Source organism: Equus quagga, chromosome 5, assembly GCF_021613505.1.
Source record: "Equus quagga isolate Etosha38 chromosome 5, UCLA_HA_Equagga_1.0, whole genome shotgun sequence".
NCBI lineage: Eukaryota > Metazoa > Chordata > Mammalia > Perissodactyla > Equidae > Equus > Equus quagga.
Window position 1 is genome coordinate 67,131,328 of NC_060271.1, and position 20,700 is coordinate 67,152,027.

Here is a 20,700-nt window from a genome sequence, read left to right on the forward strand (position 1 = left end):
GTCAGCCAGCGGTCTCTTTCTCCAGCCATCCCCAGTGCTTGCTCAAAGAGCTCAGGACCCATGGTAGTGGGGATGGAGAATATGCATGGGCTCGACAACATGGACTTCCCTTCTCCTGACCTGATTAGCACTTCTGCTGAGTATCTAATCCGCCAACAGCAGGGATTAACATTGAGCCCCTCATACGGCACTATGCCTTGTGAAGATCAGCCAGCCACCTGGTGCCAGGCTGATTACCACCTTCTATTATAGAGGCAGAAATCCGTCCTCAGAAGAATAGAAACATTCTGGACACAGATTTGCCTTCCCTGCCCATAATGCTTCTGCCAGCACCACCATGCATTGGCTCACAGAATGTCTTATCAACCATCATGACATTCCACACAGCACTGCATCTGGTCAAGGAACTCTTTTCACAGCAAAAGAAGCGCAGTAATGGGCTCATGCCCATAGATTTAACTGCTCTTACCACATACACCACTATCTGGAAGCAGCTAGCCTAACTGAAAGGTAGAGTGGCTTACTGAAAACTGTTACAGTACCATTTGGTCCTCTTCTTTTACAGGATGCAGTACATACTTTGAATCAGAGACCATTATATGATGCTCTCTCCCTCAGAGCCAAAATACATGGGTCTAGAAAATGCGCAGATGTTGGAGTGACTCTTCTACTACACCTAATAACCTTCTTGCAGAATTTTTGCTTCCTGTACCAACAACTTTAATCTCTACTGGTTTAGAGATTTTAGTTCCCAAGGGAGGAATACTTCCACCAGAGGACACAATAACGGTTCCACTAACTTAGAAGATGAGGGGTCGGCCCCGTGGCCCAGTGGTTAAGTTCACGTGCTCTGCTGCGGCAGCCCAGGGTTTCGCCAGTTCGGATCCTGGGCATGGACATGGCACTGCTCATCAAGCCATGCTGAGGCAGCGTCCCACATGCCACAACTAGAAGGACCCACAACGAAAAATACACACCCATGTACCGGGGGGCTCTCGGGAGGAGGAGGATAAATAAAATCTTTAAAAAAAAAAAAAAAGATGATACCACCTGGGCATTTGGGGCTACTTATGTTACTGAACCAATAGGAAAAAAAAAAAAAGTGGGGTGAGGGAGTGTAATCTACTTGTCAGAGTGATTGATCCTGATTACCAAGGAGAAACTGCACTGTTCTCAGACAATGGACACAAGATGGACTATATCCACAGTAAACGTTAACAGAAAACTAGAGCAACAAAGAAAAAGGGCGGGGGGCGGGGTGAGGGGGCAGGATGGGCAGGATGATTAAGGAGTTAGACCCTCGGGTTTGAAGGTTTGGGTCACTGTCAGGTAAAGGACTCCAACTGAGGTTCAGGCTAAGGGCAGAGTGAATGTGGAAGGGGTAGAGGAAGAAGGAAGCACAGTTATCAATTATAACGTTGCGACCAATTACAGAAATAACAGCTATAAGTAGCTTTATTTTCTATTTGCTTGTTATTACATCTGTGATAATTTGCATATGCTAACCATTTTTCCTTTTTTCCATTTTTATTGTACATACAACTTGAAAGTTATCTCGACAACTTAGTCTTTAGGCAACAGACTATTCAGTGGGACTGTGAATGGATCTGAGGAGTAACCAACATAGCCACCAATGGATACACGACTCTTGGGACTGTGCATTTCATTTTGGGAAAGGGTGGAAACTTGTTCACTCATAAAAAGGGTAGCTATTTTTTGTCGGGCAGAATATAGTGTGGTTTTCTTTGTGGTTGTCGCTGTTGCACGGGAGCTCAAATGTGTGTACAAGAGCGCATATGGAAGCCGAGTTATCAAAGGAGTGGACTGCACCAGTTATCAGTTTAGTGCCTCTCAGCTCCAAATTCACCCTTTTTGCCTGCTCTGTGGAAATGGATTTGGGCCCTCTCGATTTTTTTCTTGCCAGAGCCACTGAAGCTTTGTCAGAAGAGTGTGCTGGAGACACACGGCAGGAAGAGAGCGCTTTCCTTCCCAGTCCCAGTGTGCCTACTTGAAAGCAGACATCCAGCATCAGGCTCCTGCTGTGCTTGTGGAGTCTCTGGTGCCTGGCTCCTGCAGCGCACAGCAGCCAGCAGCTTCAGTGGGCACTCTCCTCCTCCCCAGGCAGTTTGGCAGCAAAGTGAGACACCTCCCCGTCATGTGCTTTCCCTAATGCACTAGAGAGCAGGTTTCTGACAAGTTCCAGGGAGTAGACTTTCACCAAGGCCTGGATCTCAGCCCTGGACATTCTGTGTCAGCCGTAAGGGTAGCAGCTGTTCCTCATGTCTGGTATCCCCACATTCTTTAGAGTTCTCCTTACTTATTACTAGTTAATCCCTGGTTACTCCAATCCTGTTACAGTTGATAATTCTTGAAATTAAACTTTCCCTGATCAACTTATTATATCGTTTCTCTCTCCTGATTGGACCTGGACTAAGCTGGCACTAGCTTAGACTAGACAGTGGCAGAGAACAAAAAGTGGGGAGATTCAAGAAAAAATTACACAGTAAAATTGACAGGACTTGGTAACATTTTAGACAAGGGAAGTGGGGGTGGAGGAAGGATGACTCCTGGATAAATTTCCAGCTTATATAACTGGATGGATGGTGGAACCTTTCACCTACATAGAAACCACTGGAAAGAGACTAAGTTTGAGGAGAAAACTCACACGCCCAAGTTTTGGAAAATGTTGAGTTTAAACTGACTTTAAGACATCCCAAACATATCAAGTAGGCAGTTGGCTCTAAAGTTTAAAAATTGGGAGCCAGCCCAGTGGTGCAGTGGTTAAATTCACACGTTCTGCTTCAACTGCCTGGGGTTCGCCGGTTCAGATCCCAGGTGTGGACCCAAGTACCGCTTGGCAAGCCATGCTGCAGCAGGCGTCCCACATATAAAGTAGAGGAAGATGGGCACGGATGTTAGCTCAGGGCCAGTCTTCCTCAGCAAAAAGAGGAAGATTGGCAGTAGTTAGCTCAGGGCTAATCTTCCTCAAAAAAATTAGTAAAATTTAAAAATAAATAAAGTTTAAAAATTTAGAGAAGTATGGAATTAAGATTTGTTTGAGTGATCGCCCTGAAGGTGGTAAGTGAAGCCACAGGCATGGCTGAAATGGCCTAGAGAAAAAGTAAACAGTGAAAAGGGAGGGCCTAGCACCGTGTCTTGAGGAATCCCAACTTTTAATGCTGGATAGAGCAAGATGAGCCTGCAAAGGAAATCTGAAAGCTGTCAGAGAGGTAGAGGAAAATAAGGAGAGTATTATGTCCCACAAGAAAAGGGTGGTAGCCACAGAAGTGCGCAGCTCCTACCTCCCTTTAAGAGAACGTGCTGTAGTTGACTGACTGCTGCCAGCGGCTGTGTCTACAGATTTCCCCCATTCTCAGATCTCCATAGTGCTCAGGCCAAGGCCACACTCCCTCCAGGCTGTTCCTAATCAATGACTACACTTGATGAAAGCCACATCTGCTCAATTCTTCTGACAGGCAATCTTTGCTCTGGGCTCCCCACTGGCCTGGCACAGACTTTCTCAGGACTGCACTGCAGTCAGATGCTCTTCCCACCTCCCTTCCTTCCCTCTTCCCTCACACAACCTACACTGCAGGCTGAAACCATCCACCTCCAGACCTCTAGTTAAGCACAATAATAATTTATCACTTTGTCAGATGTTTTGTTACTTAGAGACAATGCATCCTAACTGACATACCACCCACAAGCTGACAGGAAGACACACATGATGTCAACCAGATGACAGACTGTAGAACAGACAGTTTGTAAGGATTAAAAAAAAAGTCTTTCCTTTAGGAAGTAGCCTAAGGTAAGGATATAAAACAAGAGGCGGGTTTAAAAACAGGAAAATATTTAATCCACTCCAAAAAACACAACAGGACATAAAAAGAATCACAGGAAAATTATTTACCTATGATGGAAGAAGGATGTTACTGGCCTTGTGCTCTCCGTCCTACAATCCTGAGGCTTTGATGTTTAGAAGAAATGATCTTGTCCTTCAGATACTCCTAGCTACTCAGAAATAAATTATATACGTCTGTAAAAGAGGTCTGCCCAGGCTAAGCTACAAGAGAGCTGGACAGGAAGGAGAAAGAAGCATCAATCTACAATAAATTGACCAAAGAACGGCTGGGTGACATTGCAAAGCAATCCCAGGCGGGTGGGCCCTTCTGATGCTCTGGTGTGAACCACAACCCATAAAAGCGGGCTGGTCCAGGGAATGTGTCAGTCAGCCCATGCTTAGCTACAGCCTCAGTATTCTCATTCACCATCTTCAGCCAAAAGCAGCCGGAACAAAGCCCCAGACTTCTCCTTCAAGCCCCCTGCTGGTTGGTTTCATCATTATCTCGCCTCTTCCAAATCTGTAAGAAATGAATACAAAAGATATTTAGGAGCTAAAACTCAATTCACAAATATTTATCGAGTACCAATTCTGCACTAGACAATGGACAACCTGTCACCCGACTTACATATTGCTAAATCCCCGGAAACCAACTCAAAATCTTTCTGAAAATTCTTACATTCAATTTTCATTTTCCACTCCCTGCCCCTCTTTCTTACTTTCCATTCCAAATTCCCTTTTTATAAAAGGACTCATAGTCAAGCCTACAACCTCAGACAAAGAGCTGAGGGAAGAGTCATCTCTAGAAGGAGAGATGTCTCTCTTTCTTTACAAAGCAATAGCTTTTCCTCAGTCTCCACCTTCCTTCTTCACCAGGTACTAGGGCAGTTAGAGAAGACAGAGACAATCTGCTCCACGAGCTCTCAATCCAGTGGAGAAGACAGTTCAAATGCGATCAGTGCTCCAATAAAGACTTGCAGAAAGTGCTGTGGGGTCACGAGAGATAACTTTGCCTTGAGAATTGGGGAAAGCTTCAGAGACGACTCCTACCTGCCCCCTTGATGATTTCAGGCTCTTCCTTTCGGAAACCAGACCACATACCTCTGCAAAACTAACCTGGCCACAAACATAACCTCCTTACTCACTTGTAAATCTTCCATGCTTCTCCCTGCTGTTCCCTTCTCTGAAAACCGCTCCTTGACTTTCAGGGCCATATAATCCGGCCCCACTCAACTCCCCAGTGCATCCAACCAGGCACCCAGCCTAACCAAGGCTCTAACTCAATCCCATTTCCTGCCTTTGCCCGCGTCATTCCTCTCACCAGCCCAACACTCCAGCTATTCAGTGCTCACCAAGCCTGTGGCCCACCCACCTGAATGTAAGCCTCTGACAGTGTGATCATCTGAGGAAGGATGTCAGTCACCTGGAGGTCTTGTAATTCATACCATTTGCCTGTCCCCTGCAAAAAGTATGAAGGGCTGAGTTAGTCGGCTCCCTAAAACCACAAGGGTGTAGAAGGAAAGGATCACAGTAAAAAGTTAGAAAAATGAGAAGAAAAGCTACTAGACCATCACGCAGCCAGTCATAAATAAGACGGTGCTTGACGTCTGCTGGACATCATTCCATTTAAAGAGTTTTTGGGGTAGTGATCATGGCAAACTTGATTCCTGCCAAGGATTCCTTAAAGTACAATGGAGTCTCAAACACTTCTGTACACCTTTTAAAAACAATTTAGGTGGACAATAAAAAGAGGAAGCCCTCTATTCCTCACCTAAGATGTCTCCTTGCTGCTCAGAAATGACAGACTAGACACACTCACCCAGGAGGTGCAGTGTTAACTATAAAAGTGGACATTCCCACCCTCACTCCAGAGAACACAGCAATAGTCAGCCAAGAAAAAGTGTCCCGTGTGGCCTACAAAACCAGTGCTGTGAATACTGCAAATTCTACCTCATTCCGTGCTTCCATAACAAGGAGAAAAGAGGTTTCTGGAATATGGCAGAGGCACTTCTGGAAGCCTGCCTGCCTCATCCATCCAAATTTCTAAGAATGCCAAAGATAGATACCATAAAAGACAGGTATTCCAGATATTCTGGCTATTCCAATAGTTCGGGATATAGGAAACAAAGAAAGCTCAGGATCACATAATCAAGTCCCCATTCCTGGTCCAAGGACAGGTTAAGAACATGATGAAACCAAGTATCTGGATCAAATGCCAATTCTACAGACTTCAGATACATCACTAAAGCTCTGAGCCTAGATTTTGTCATCTGTAAAAAAGATGTATCAACACCTGTCTCGGAGGTGTGTTTTAAGGAGGTAAATGAGATGAACATGCATTAGCCATTTGGCGTACTTTCCAGCACACAGTAAAGTGCTTGATAAACAGAAGCTAGTTATTATTAAACTAGAGTCCTGGAAGAGACTAATAAATTAGAACAATATGTGCTAATAATCTGTGTGATACCAAATATGTCAAGCACATGTTTCATCCATTTTCAGCTTGAGACAAATTCATAAAATTGTTTTTAGCTGAAAGGGAACCTCTACACCCAGTGCTTTGTAAACTTTAGTTTCATACAAATCAGAGGGTTTTATTAAAATGCAGATTCTGATTCAGTAGGTTTGGGTGGGCCTGAAATTCTGCATTTCTAACATGCTCTCAGACAATGCCACAGCTGCCGGTCCAAGAATCCCACTCTAGGTGGTAAGACTCTAGTCTGAGACAGTGATTTTCAAACTTGGCTGCACACCAGAATCTCCTGCCGAAATTTCAAACATCACAATGCCTGGGTTCCACCTCCGGATAAGCTAATGCAGAGTCTCTTAACCTTAAGTGACATTTTTGGCCAGAAAATTCTTTGCTGCAGTAGCTGCCCTGTACATTGTAGGATATTTAGCAGCATCCCTGGCCTCTACCCCAGTTGAAAAATAACAGGCACAGATTACACTGTTCTAATGTAACTGGCCTGGGGTACTGCCCAGGCACCAGGATTTTTCAAAATCTCCCCAGGTAAATCCAATGTGCAGCCGAAACAGAGATTAGCCTTAACTAATCACTTAAGCCTTAACTCTATCACTTGTGGAGTCTCAAAGTCAAGGCCAAGAAAGGGCAAACTGAAAAGAGCTACCCTCTGAAATGCCAAAGGAACGACACCTGTTTTGGCCACTCTGTGCCAGGACAAGTCAGCGCCACTCACATGATGAAGCACATGGATCCGGTAGGAGCCCTCGGAGGGCTTGCCGTCGTGTACGATGTTGGCAATGAGGTCGTAGGTGGTATTCTTGTGGACTGCCTGTACTTCTTCAGACAAGTATTCCCTCAGATCCACATTTCTGGTGATGATGAAAATAAAGCCAAAAGATCAGACAAATGCTGTGAGGTCAGGGAAAGCATCCTACACAAAGGGATCACAAAGCTGTTGAACCCGACTTTAGGACCCTGGCTTGAAGGAGGTTTGCAGAGCCACAGAAGCCCAGGTTTGTGGGAATTCACATAATTTGCCATAAAAATGAGGCTTTCTAATCAAACTAGAAAGATAGGTTCTGAAGGAAAAGTACATTTTAAAAGCATGTCTAGTAACCAAAAGAGGAGGGCCTGGAGTAATTCAGACTTGAACTGGAATCTGGGCTCTGCCACTTCAGAAGTGTGTGTGATGAGCAGGTTACAACCTAAGCCTCTTCTACGAGATGAGAATGCAAGTCACCGACTCCACCGAGACGGTGAGGATTAAGTGATTGGACAGGTGTAACTACCTCACCCTGTGCCCTACCCGGGAATCAACTGCAGCTGCAGTGTTCAGGCAACACACAGTCTCTGGCCTTAGGCTATGGAAGGCCTGACTACATAACTATGTGGGTTGCTGCTGTATATAACTGCTGTAACAATCTCAATAGGACAAACCAGGCAGATCATCCAGATTTTTTTCTATTTTCTGAGAACTTGCTTCTTTGATTTTTTTTCTTTTAGTCAAGTAAGCGGAAAGGTTACAAGTAACAGAAACCCACCCAAGGTAGCATAAGCACAAAAGAGGAATTTATTCTAGGTTTTCAGACTAGGAAATGCAGCTGGAACCAAGCAATGGAGAAGAGGCAAGACTCAAGAGAGCTGCTTGCTCTCTTTCCTGCTTTTGACATCAGCTTTATTCTTCTTCCCCCATTTGCAGTCTGGCTTTCTCTTCTTTATGTGACCCACCTGTTACCCGACAGCTTCCAATTTCTCAGTTCTGGCTGCCAAAATATACTATTGGCTAGGTTCCTTCAATTGGGACTTAGAAACATCAGATTTATTCTTACTATCTGTTTCAATCCTGTCTTCCTTTGTCTTGAAGAAGCTCTTTAGTCTGATGAAGTCCCATTTGTTTATTCTTTCTGTTGTTTCCCTTTTCTTAGAAGACATGGTGTCCGAAAAGGTCCTTTTAATACTGATGTCAAAGAGTGTACTGCCTACATTTTCTTCTAGAAGCCTTATCATTTCAGGTCTTACCTTTAAGTTTTTGATCCATTTTGAGTTTATTTTGGTGAATGGTGAAAAAGAATGGTCAATTTTCATTCTTTTACATGTGGCTTTCCAGTTTTCCCAGCACCATTTGTTGAAAAGACTTTCTTTTCTCCATTGTATGCCCTCAGCTCCTTTGTCAAAGATTAGCTGTCCATAGATATGTGGTTTTATTTCTGGGCTTTCAATTCTGTTCCATTGATCTGTACACCCGTTTTTGTACCAGTACCATGCTGTTTTGATTACTGTAGCTTTGTAGTATGTTTTGAAGTCAGGGATTGTGATGCCTCCAGCTTTGTTCTTTTTTCTCAGGAATGCTTTAGCAATTCGGGGTCTTTTGTTGCCCCATATGAATTTTAGGATTCTTTGTTCTATTTCTGTAAAGAATGTCATTGGGATTCTGATTGGGAGTGCGCTGAACCTGTAGATTGCTTTAGGTAGAATGGACATTTTAACTATGTTTATTCTTCCAATCCAAGTACATGGACTGTTTTTCCATCTCTTTATGTCGTCATCCACTTCTTTCAGAAAAGCCTTGTAGTTTTCATCGTATAGGTCTTTCACTTCCCTAGTTAAATTCACCCTGAGGCATTTTATTCTTTTTGTTGCAACTGTGAGCAGTATTGTGTTCTTGAGTTCTTTTTCTATTAGTTCATTATTAGAGTATAGAAATGCTACTGATTTATGTAAATTGATCTTATACCCTGCAATTTTGCTGTAGTTGTTGATTATTTCTAAAAGTTTTCCAATGGATTCTTTGGGGTTTTCTATATATAGGATCATGTCATCTGCAAACAGTGAGTTCCACTTCTTCCCTTCCTATTTGGATTCCTTTTATTCCTTTCTCTTGCCTAACTGCTCTGGCCAAAACCTCCAGTACTATGTTAAATAAGACTGGTGATAGAAGGCATCCTTGTCTCATTCCTATTTTCAGGGGGATGGCACTCAGTTTTTCCCCATTGAGTATGATGTTGGTTGTGGGTTTGTCATATATGGCCTTTATTATGTTGAGGCAATTCCCTTCTATTCCTATTTTTTTCAGAGTTTTTATCATAAATGGCTGTTGGATCTTGTCAAATGCTTTCTCTGCATCTATTGAGATGATCATGTGGTTTTTATTCCTCAATTTGTTGATGTGGTGTATCACGTTGATTGATTTGCAGATGTTGAACTATCCCTGTGTCCCTGGTATGAATCCCATATGATTATGGTATATGATCCTTTTGATGAATTGCTGAATTCGGGTTGCCAAAATTTTGTTGAGAATTTTTCCATCTATGTTCATCAGCAATATTGGCCTGTAGTTCTCTTTTCTTGTGGTGTCCTTGTCAGGCTTTGGTATCAGCGTGATGTTGGCCTCGTAGAATGTGTTAGGAAGTATTCCATCCTCCCAGATTTTTTGGAATAGCTTGAAAAGGATAGGTATTAAATCCTCTCTGAAAGTGTGATAGAATTCCCCAGGAAAGCCATCTGGTCCTGGGGTTTTATTCTTTGGGATGCTTTTGATTGCTGTTTCAATCTCTTTCCTTGTGATTGGTCTGTTCAAATTGTCTGCTTCTTCTTGACTAAGCTTTGGGAGATTGTAGGAATCCAAGAATTTAATCATTTCCTCTAGGTTATCCATTTTGTTGGCATATAGTTTTTCGTAGTATTCTCTTATAATCCGTTGTATTTCTGTGGCGTCTGTTGTTATTTCTCCTCTTTCATTTCTGATTTTGTTTATTTGAGCTCTCTTTTTTTCCTTGTAAGTCTGGCTAGGGGTTTATCAATTTTATTTATCTTCTCAAAGAACCAGCTCTTTGTTTCATTGATCCTTTCTACTGCCTTTTTTGTTTCAATAGCATTTATTTCTGCTCTGATTTTTACTATTTCTGTCCTTCTGTTAACTTTGGGCTTTGTTTGTTCTTCTTTCTATAATTCAGTTAGGTGTAGTTTAAGATCGCTTATTTGGGATTTTTCTTGTTTGTTAAGATGTGTCTGTATGGCAATGAATTTTCCTCTTAATACAGCTTTTGCTGTATCCCATATGAGTTGGTATGGGATGTAATCATTTTCATTTGTCTCCAGGTATTTTTTGACTTCTTCTTTAATTTCTTCAATGATCCACCACTTGTCCAATAGCATATAGTTTAGTCTCCACATCTTTGTGCCTTTCTCAGCTTTTTTCTTGTAATTAATTTCTAGCTTTATAGCATTATGATCGGAGAAGATGCTTGTTATTATTTCAATTTTTTAAAATTTGCAGAGGCTTGCCTTGTTTCCCAACATATGGTCTATCCTTGAGAATGTCCCATGTGCACTTGAGAAGAATGTGTATTCTGCTGTTTTTGGGTAAGGTGTTCTATATATGTCTATTAAATCCAACTATTTTAGCTTTTTGTTTAGCTCCACTGTTTCCTTGTTGATTTTCTTTCTGGATGATCTGTCCATTGATGTGAGTGGAGTGTTGAGGTCCCCTACTATTATTGTGTTATTTTTGATATCTTCTTTTAGGTTTGTTAATAGTTGCTTTATGAACTTTGGTGCTCCTGTGTTGGGTGCATAGATATTTATAAGTGTTATTTCTTCTTGATGAAGTGTCCCTTTGATCATTATGTATTGGCCCTCTATGTCTCTCTTTACCTGCCTTATCTTGAAATCTGTTTTGTCTGATATAAGTATTGCGACACCTGCTTTCTTTTGTTTGCTATTAGCTTGGAGTATTGTCTTCCACCCCTTCACTCTGAGCCTGTTTGTCCTTGGAGCTGAGGTGTGTTCCCTGGAGGCAACAAATTGTTGACTCTTGTTGTTTAATTCATCTTGCCACTCTGTCTTTTTATTGGAGAGTTCAATCCATTTACATTGAGGGTGGTTATGGATGCATGAGGGCTTAATGCTGTCATTCTGTCATTCATTTTCTGGTTTTCCTGTGTTTCCTTTGTTTCTCGTCCTGTGTGTTTTAGCCTACCCATTGACTTCTGCAATTTCTTATGCTGGGTTTTTTAGCTTTTTCCTTATTTATGTTTTGTCTCTCTGTTCTATTTCTTAGTTTAGTGGCTACCCTGCAGTTTGTATTCAGAACCTTGTGCATAACATAGTCCATTTTCTGGTGGCCTTTTACTTCCTTAGCCTAAACTGATTCAATCCCTTTCCTCCTCCCCTCCTAAATTATTATTTTCATCTCTTATTCCAACTTGTGTTGTGAGTTTGTGGTTAGAGTGATAAGATCCTCTTTGCTCTGGTGGTTTCCTTCCCTTTATCCTAATGCTGTAGTTGAATATTTGCTATCCTATTCTGATTCTATTAGTCTCCCTACTCTGTGTTTTGTGACCCCTTTCTCCCTTTTTTTCTTTTTTCAGGTATGAGAGCCTTCTTGAGGATTTCTTGTAGTGGAGGTCTTGTGGCTACAAAGTCCCTTAGCTTTTGTCTGTCTGGAAAGGATTTAATTTCTCCCTCATATCTGAAGGATATTTTTGCCGGATAGAGTATTCTTGGCTGAAGATTTTTATCCTTTAAAGTTTTGAATATGTCACTCCAATCTCTCCTAGCTTGTAAGGTTTCTGTAGAGAAATCCACTGAAAGTCTGATAGGAGTTCCTTTGTAGGTTATTTTCTTTTGCCTTGCTGCCCTGAGTATTCTTTGTCATTCATTTTTGCCATTTTTATTACTATATGCCTTGGAGTAGGTCTTTTTACATTGACAAATCTAGGAGATCTGAAATCTTCCTCCACACACACTTCTCACTTAATCCTTAGCTTTGGGAAGTTCTCTGCTATTATGTCGCTGAGCACACTTTCTGCTCCATTTTCCTTTTCCACACCCTCAGGAATTCCAATGATTCTTAAGTTGCATTTTCTCATTGAGTCAGCTATTTCTCTGAGATTTTCTTCATTTTTTTTAATTCTTAGTTCTCTTTCTTCCTCTGTCTGGAGCCATTCAACCTGCCTATCTTCAATTATGCTAATTTTCTCCTCTATGGTGTCTACATGGGCATTCAGGGAGTCCGTATTCTGTTTTATCTGGTCCATTGTATTTTTCATCTCTAGTATTTCTGATTGATTCTTCTTTAAAGTTTCAATCTCTTTTGTGAAATAACTGCAGAACTCGTTGACTTGTTTCTCTATATTTCCCTTTACCTTACTGAGTATTTTGATGATAGCTATTCTGAACTCATTTTCACTTAGTTTACCTATTTCTAAGTCCTCAGGACATAATTCTGTGTTTTTATTGTTTTCCTTTTGGACTGGAGCTTTTATAAATTTCTGGATGGTGGAGGAGCGGTTTTTGCACATAATGCTATTATTCGGTTGCAGTTACAGCCTGTTGCCACTAGATGGGGGTCGAGAGCCACGTGTTCTGAGCCCTCTGCCTTCAGCTGTGATGGCAGTGCACAGAGCAGGTTGGGGGAGGAGGGGCACCTTCTCTCGCATGCAGACCTGGATTCCGATCAGCTCCGGCTCTCTAGTTTCCTGGGGCCCTGGCTTGATGGGGTCCCCCCACGTGAAAGCTTTCCCCCGTTAGAGGGTTTCTGCTGCAGGGGTGGTGGGAGTCCTGGACGATCCCATGGATGCACAGCCCCTCCCCTGCTCCTTCCCTCACCCTCCGCAGTGATCCCAGTCTCTAGCGGAGGGAGCAAAGTTCTCTCTTACCCCATTCCAGCTCCTCCAAGGGTAGCTCCAGCCTCTCCACCCTCTGTCATTTGGCTGCTGTGGGTCTCTGACAAGCTCTGTGTTATTAGGATTCTTTTGGTTGGAATTCAGTTGCTCCTTCTGATTGTAATTTGGAGGGGAGAAAGTCCCAGGCGAGCTCACTCCACCATGTCACTGACATCACTCGTCCTTAATATCTGAACATTCACTTTCAAATACAGAGAAGCATTCTTGACGTACCCAGAATAAAATCTCCTTCTGTGTGTTTCTTTTTTTTTTTGAGGAAGATTAACTCTGAGTTAACATCTGCTGCCAATCCTTTTTTTTTTTTTTTTTTTTTTGCTGAGGAAGACTGGCCCTAAGCTACCATCTGTGCCCATCTTCCTCTACTTTATATGTGGGACGCCTGCCACAGCATGGCTTGATAAGCGATACATAGGTCCGTGCCCAGGATCCGAACTGGCGAACCCCAGGCCACTGAAGCTGAGCACACGAACTTAACCACTGAACCACCAGGCCAGCCCCTCCTTCTGTGTTTTATGTTTTGAATTCTATCCATCAGTTGAACTACAAATGCATACAGGTTATTACAAAGTAAAGTGCTATAGTAAATGCCTACTGTGAAGACTGTACAAAGACAATTATTAAGAACTGTCACACAGGGAGATTGACAATGTGAATATTAAGACAATATGTCAACTACCTAATTTTAGAAAAAATATACCCTTTTGTAGCCTACAAATATATAAAAATTTAAATAATACATGGTAGAATAAGAGATTGTATCCTATTTCTAATCTCTGTACAATTGTCTGATATGCTACCACTCACAACAGGAAACACAATGTCATCTCTGGAAGAATTCACAAGAAAAGCTAACAGTGGTCATTGTCCAGTGGTCACTTCTAGATCCATATCTCCATTTGAATTTTAAACTATGTAAATCTATTACCTGTCCAAAAACACAAAAAGGTTTCAATGTGAACCATGTAGTAATAAAGATGCAACTTTGCTCTAATTATATTATGTAGGTTTCTATGTGTTAGTGATAGCTGTTTATTTCTACACACTGACAGTGTCCCATATAGATTACAATAAATATTCACTGTAAAAGATAATTTAGATACAAATCCTAAGAAATCCATGCGAGCTCTAGGTAGCCAAACTGCCTGCTGGCTTCTCCATTGTTTTCTCCTCAGCTTTAACAGCTGTCCAGAGTTGGCTGAACGAGACCTAGAGAAATGTTCAGGAGTATTTACACTCAAGTTTTCATGACTGAATTAAACCTGTTTAAGTGGCAAAAGGGAACGAATACACGTTGTATCATTTTGCCTTAGAAAACAGGCAAAGAAGCATACTCACCTCCCAGTCAGAACAACAGTCCAATTCAGAGAACACCTAATTAGCTGGAAGTCAAACTTTAAACCTGTACTCCAAAAACCCTATCTCCAAGTGAGCAGAGGGCACCTAATTGCTGCAAGTCCAATATATTCCTGGTAAAAAGGGGATGTGTTATAAATAAAACACAGGAGAAGAATTAGGTACAAAAAGTGTCCTTTTCATGAAGTGGGGACTTGGAATAACCTAGAACTGTATTACTTTGAAAGTAATTACAGTGCATAAAGTAATTTAAGTGCAGGACTCCAGCATGAGTCACACAATTTGAGGTTCTCTAAAGACTAATTAGTTAAGAAGTAACCTTTTTCTTAACCTCTCCAAGCAAGCTTTCTGAAGGACACAAACCACTGAAGTCACAGTTACCAAAACTCCGAATGCAACTGGTAGCAAAATGAACATACCCCAGGCCTAATGTAAAAGATATCGATGGGATAAGGAGACGTCTGCAGTGAGTGAATAGAAACTACTATCAATACATGGTCCTCCTTCCGGAAGCTGCCCTGAGTCAAGAGTGCTCTTTCCTACCTGGTACAGACTGTGACTGTGGCAATTCACAAGAGTCCAGTTCTGAAATAAAACCCTGACTCAAGAGACTGTCAAAGAAAGCTTCTCTGTGGTCCCACCCAAGGTAGCAGAGAGCTGGGCTCCATGTCCCCCAGGTTCACTCTACTTATCACACACACAAGATGCTAGTGATCACAGGAAGAAAAGTGAGAGAAAAGAAAAAGAAATTCTATAATCCTTACCTCCCACTGTTCTCAGATTCTTGGTGATCACAGAACTGGAAATAATAAAATGTTACACCCAGAAGGACCCCTAGGGCTCATCTAGTTCAAGCCTCTCATTTTATCCATGAGAGAACACAGGCAGAAAATTGCAAATGACCTGCCCAAGGTCACACAACTAGGACAGTCCAGCAGTCAGGCCTCTTTAATTTTAGATACTACCTTCTTAACAGCTCATAGAATTAAGAAGTGGAACTATTTTCAAAGAAGAAAATGGGCAATCCTCGTATAGTTTGGGGAACTGGGAAATGGTGGGGGACAGAGGGAGTAAGAAAAGAGATGAGCACCTGTCCATTACAGCTCCCAAAAACTTTGTGAAGGTTAAAAAAAAAAACTACTGAACTAAACATCATGTTAATCCTATACCCATCCAGATCCTTCCCAAAAAGAAACTGTCTTAGGGCTCTACTTTTACCTTATCTAAATGCCAGCACACAGAGACCCACATTTCTTCCTGCCAGCCCTGCCACCAGATTTCCCCTCGTTCTCAGAGATACTGTCTACAGAGTGTGAAAAACTGTGTCTCTCTGAAAACTGCATGGTAAATTAAGACCATCCATCAAAATTTATAACTTCCTTGTCAATAAGGAGACATAGAACACATTCCAGACTTTACTCTCTGGTGAAAAAATAAGACAGAAGGACCCCAAGACCACAAGACAAATCTGGGGTCGTCCCCACTGTCCATGCCTAACTACAGTATGCAAGAAGATGTGACAATCAGTGAATGGATGGACAGACTCTAACTGCTCAGGATCATCTTCAAAGCCAGGCAGAACCTGACCTGCCCTACCCTACTTTGATCAACTGCTTTTCCCGGCACTGAAAGACCACACTTCCCAGCAAGCAGGAGGAGAAGGTAAAAGACGGACTGCCTCCAGGGAAACATCTATTTTTCAAGTCCCTGAAATATTCGTATCCTTCCAATAAAACCCTTTAACTTCCATAGTGTAGGCAGGCTCTGTTCCTTGCAATCTCCAGCTAAGACAGTCCAAAATTAGTAATGGCACAAAAATATGAAAAGAAATTCAGGCTCATTCCCCCAAGAGAAAGTGAAGCAGGGTAATACTCACGTAATAGGGAAGTTGACAATAGTTGGATTCTTCTCCACAAAGAAATTGTTCTTAGTAAATCTCTTAATACAAAAGATTAGATATGGAGGCAGCTTGGTGAGCTGGAAGCGCTTCAGAAAGTTCTCCTTGTAAGTCTTATATTCCTAGAGAGAGAAAAGACAATTATCAAAACGAGTGCTGGAGTACCGGAGCAGGTGCGTGAGTTCCGGTTTGGTTTGGGGTTTTTAGTATACTCTTGCCTTATACTTAGAATTCAGAAGACACTTGATACCAGAAACCACAAACAAGGCTTAGGAATAGCAATTTGGCTAAGGCTGACTAAAATACTTCAACCGTGGGCTGTCTCTCAGCCAGCACATGATCATACTGTTGAACTCCAACCACAGTAATGTGGGTATCCGTTTCTACAAGAGAAACAAAAATACCAAGTGCAAAAGAAGGTTTGTTAAAAGCTGAAGAATTAAAACCATGAAAGTCTCACTCAATTCAAAATAAGGAAGAACTTCCTGATAATTAGATGCATGCACCCATGGAACAGGTACTTTTGAAGCAGTGAGGAGCTCATCAGCATTGAGGGTGTCAACCAACATCCTTCTTCTGAAAGGTCCCAAGACTCGTGGGTCAAATGCAACCTGTCAGGCAACGTTTACTGAGGACTCACTCAGCTGTTCCAGGAGATGGAGTGGTGGAGGACCCAGAACATCTTCCCCAGCCCAAGAGGCTTAAAAGCTAGTGAACACAAATTTACTTTTCCTGAAGACACACACACACAATTTAATATAGTAAAAATTAAGATGCAGGAGGGAAAGATTAGGCATAATCAAAGAGGAAGGACCGATGAGAACAGCCCTGTCTGGAGTGGGTGAGTTTTGGAGGTAAGAAGAGGCCGATTCAGGGATACCCAAGTTTCCCACTAAAATATTTTAATATAAAACTAGGATACTCAAAAAAATTTAGGATATGCATAATCCAAAACCACCTGGATGATGACCTTATAAAATATCAAGTAAGAGTTTCACTTCCACTCGTTACAGCCTGAGGAGCTCCAAAGAGCTGCTTACCAACAAAACTGGTAAAAAATCATTTTACAAAACCACCACCACCACCACCACCATTTAAATTCTCTGGAAATGGTCCCAAGGGCATAGAGCAAATGAAAAAACATTACTAAAGAAAACGGTTTTTAAAATTTTTTTCTAAAATGTTACAAAAAGAAACTCTACTAATTCGGTAAGAAAAGTGAGAGTCGGTGGTATTTGAAACAAGACCTCTCCCTCTCTCCTTCCCAGCTCAGTAAGACAGAAACTCCTCTCTAGACTGGTACAGCCAAAAACTCCATTTCTGATCGTCTAATGGTATAACCAACACGGGAAAACGTCCTTTTGTTGGTATCAAGTAACTCGTCTCAGTGTGACTGAAATAAAATACTGTATTAAAAGCAAAAAACTTTTTAAAAGATCAAGTAAATGCCAAGAGATTTCACTGCCCACCATTGTATCAATGAACAAGTTGACATCAAGAAGCACTATTTTTAATTATCTCAGACTAGTGAAGGATAGACAGATTTAACACCTAAATGATGTCACAGCCTAACTTACAAGGTTTCTCAGGACTTTATGAGAAAACATGAGGGGAAAGAATTTCACCATGGACATCAGCACCACATTCACAAAGCAAGGAGCAATTTGGTTTTAGCTAAACACCACACTATAATAGCACTGTTAATTTTATTGCTTTCAAAGTTTTGTTGGTATACAACTTATAAGTTTGCTATAATTTTACACTCAAAAGTTGTAAATATAGGAGTTTATACACTAACATTTATGTTTCTACTAACTTAAGTAATATTATATTAAGAATAAATTTAAATCAATACTGAGGGTCCATGGGCATCTTAATATTTCTTAAGTTTGAACAAACAGTGACAATAGGGACCAAGTGGCAGAGCTGAAAAAGTCAGGTGAAAAATCTGAGTTTAGATTCTTAGCTCTGTCACTTGGGGCCGGCCCCATCGCTAAGTGGTTAAGTTCACGTGCTCCGCTTCGGCGGCCCAGGGTTTCACAGGTTGGGATCCTGGGCAGGGACATGGCACTGCTCATCAAGCCATGCTGAGGTGACATCCCACACGCCACAACTAGAAGGACCCACAACTAGAAATATACAACTATGTACCGGGGGGCTTTGGGCAGAAAAAAGGAAAAATAAAATCTTAAAAAGCAAATGCTAAAAAAAACAAAAAAAAAAACTGAACTACATGAGCCTAAAGTCTCTCTTTCACCTCCCAAAAGTGAAACGAGTCAAATGAACAGGTTAGACATTTCAGGGATCACTGCTCCCTGTCTCGGTGTGTGTGTGACATGGGCAGCTGAACTGTACATGGTCACCCAGGGCTTGTTCTGCTTACTATGCCTGCTCCCAGTTCCTGACAAGTGACTTGGACGTCGGATGGAAACAGTAATGGGGGTCAGGGAGATGTGTTTTAGAGACTTCTTGGGGTGGCTGCCTTGCTCACAACTCCCACTCCTTGACCAGAAAGGACACCTGATCCAAGCGGGCCTTTCAGCCCCTTCCTGGGAACCTGGAGCAGAGCGGCAGAGCCTGCACACTGGAACAGCTGAGATCAGGTTAATGGGACAAGTCAACAGACCACTACTTCTGAGAACCCCATCACTCTGCTCCTTTCCTTCCCAGGTCCTGCTCGCTTCAAGTTTGCCTAGGATCCTAAGAGATACCTTCCAATAAAGTTCCTCTTCTAATTTAACTAGTTTTTTGTTAGTATTTAATATCTGAAAAGAAAAGAACTTCAGCTAATAAAAAGCAGAAAGTGTTTGGAATGAGGCATCAAGTTAAAAAAAAATTCTCCTAGTAAGGAACCAAAAGGATTAAATCTGTTTAGGATGAAGAAAGGAATTAAACCAAGAAACAGTTAACTCAGCAGATAAAAAGAAACTTTTAACTTGATAAAGAGTAATATTACAGTAAGAATAAGTTATTTCATTTTATTTATTTATACAGCCATACACTGCATAACAATGTTTCCGTTAACAATGGACCCTGTATACTATGGTGATCCCACAAGATTAGTACCATATAGCCCAGGTGTGTAGTAGGCAATACCATGTAGGTTTGTGTAAGCACACTCTGATGTTCACACAATGACGAAATGACCTAATGAGGCCATTTCTCAGAATGTAGCCCCATCATTAAGCAACTCATGACTGTATTTTAAGTTCTTTTTTTTTTCATTTTAACACTGATGTCATATTTTTTAAAAGATGGGAGTTGTTCTTACTTCTGTGAGTTTCTACTGTCTTAAATATCCAGTCCTTTCTCCATACTATCCAAGGGTGGAAGGTTCAAAGGGGTACATGAGAAGTACAAGAGAGGGCACTGTAACTCAAGTTAAGAGTTGGGGGTGATCAGCTGTAAATGGCATGGAGTCTGGGAGGCTCAATAAAGACAATACACTTGGGGCTGGCCCGGTGGCATTAGAGGTTAAGTTTGCATGCTCTACTTCAGTAGCCCAGGGTTCATGGATTTGGATCCTGGGTGCAGATGGACACAGCGCTTCATCAAGCCATGCTGTGGCAGTGTCCCACAAAAAATAGAGGAAGATTAGCAGAGACGTTAGCTCAGGGCCAATCTTCCTCACACACACAAAAAAAAATACACTTTATAACACATGCATTACATACACGTGGCGATATCTAAGTATAAAAAGAAAATGAAAAAGTTAAGAGAGAGAAAGGGGTATCAGCTGGGTAGGGATGCAGAGGGTCTACCTTCTCCGTGATGCCGTTAAACTTGGCCAGGATGTTGAAGAGTGGCACCTGGGGGATAATAAGCTGCTCCTTCTCATCCTTATAGAGGGGGGCAGTAGGAAGGTCCAGCGTCAGGTACATAAAGGTGGACTCCACCATCGTCTCCTGGTACTCGTCATTATGGAGCAGCTGCTCTTTTTCTTCTGCTGGCTAGAAATGAGTGAGAAGAAAAGGAGAGAAGGAGCAGCATGAAGACCACCACAGGTTGAAAGAAACAACACTTTTGTTACATTTACATTTACTTCATTTTATACTGAAGTCAAGGGAGTGCCCAAGAGACCGGGCAGTTGCAAGGGCAGTAGCACCACCTGGTTAGATTAATGTAAGAACCAAAGATCTTCCATCTTCAGAGAGATTTTATTTAAATATCAGACTATTTACAAAGCTTTTAGATGATCTAGAAAGCTTACCTGAGCTTTCTAAAAGAAACACACCAGCACCACCCGGTGGCCAGACCTTTACCCTAACAATCTGCATTGCATGTTTCAGTCCACGAGGACTGCACATACGACGGTAGTCATGTAAGATTAGTACCACACAGCCTCGGTGTGTAGCGCGCTATACCACCTAGGTTTGTGTAAGTGCACTCCAGGATGTTCGCACAATGACAAAATAGCCTAACAACGCATTTCTCAAAACATATCCCCATCTTTAAG

The 20,700-nt window shown here is 41.8% G+C and overlaps 1 protein-coding gene across 1 annotated transcript in view; it reads right to left on the bottom strand.

The window, feature by feature from the left end:
- Positions 1–3,833: 3,833 nt before the first annotated feature.
- USP39 (ubiquitin specific peptidase 39) overlaps positions 3,834–20,700 on the bottom strand; it is a 30,901-nt gene continuing 14,034 nt past the window's right edge. The window contains exons 9-13 of the mRNA XM_046663014.1: positions 20,006–20,194; positions 16,224–16,366; positions 7,042–7,177; positions 5,214–5,300; positions 3,834–4,361 (exon numbers count right to left, since the gene is read on the bottom strand). Coding sequence (XP_046518970.1) covers positions 4,314–4,361; positions 5,214–5,300; positions 7,042–7,177; positions 16,224–16,366; positions 20,006–20,194 — 603 coding nt within the window. The 3' untranslated portion in view covers positions 3,834–4,313. The remainder of the gene's footprint in view (positions 4,362–5,213; positions 5,301–7,041; positions 7,178–16,223; positions 16,367–20,005; positions 20,195–20,700) is intronic.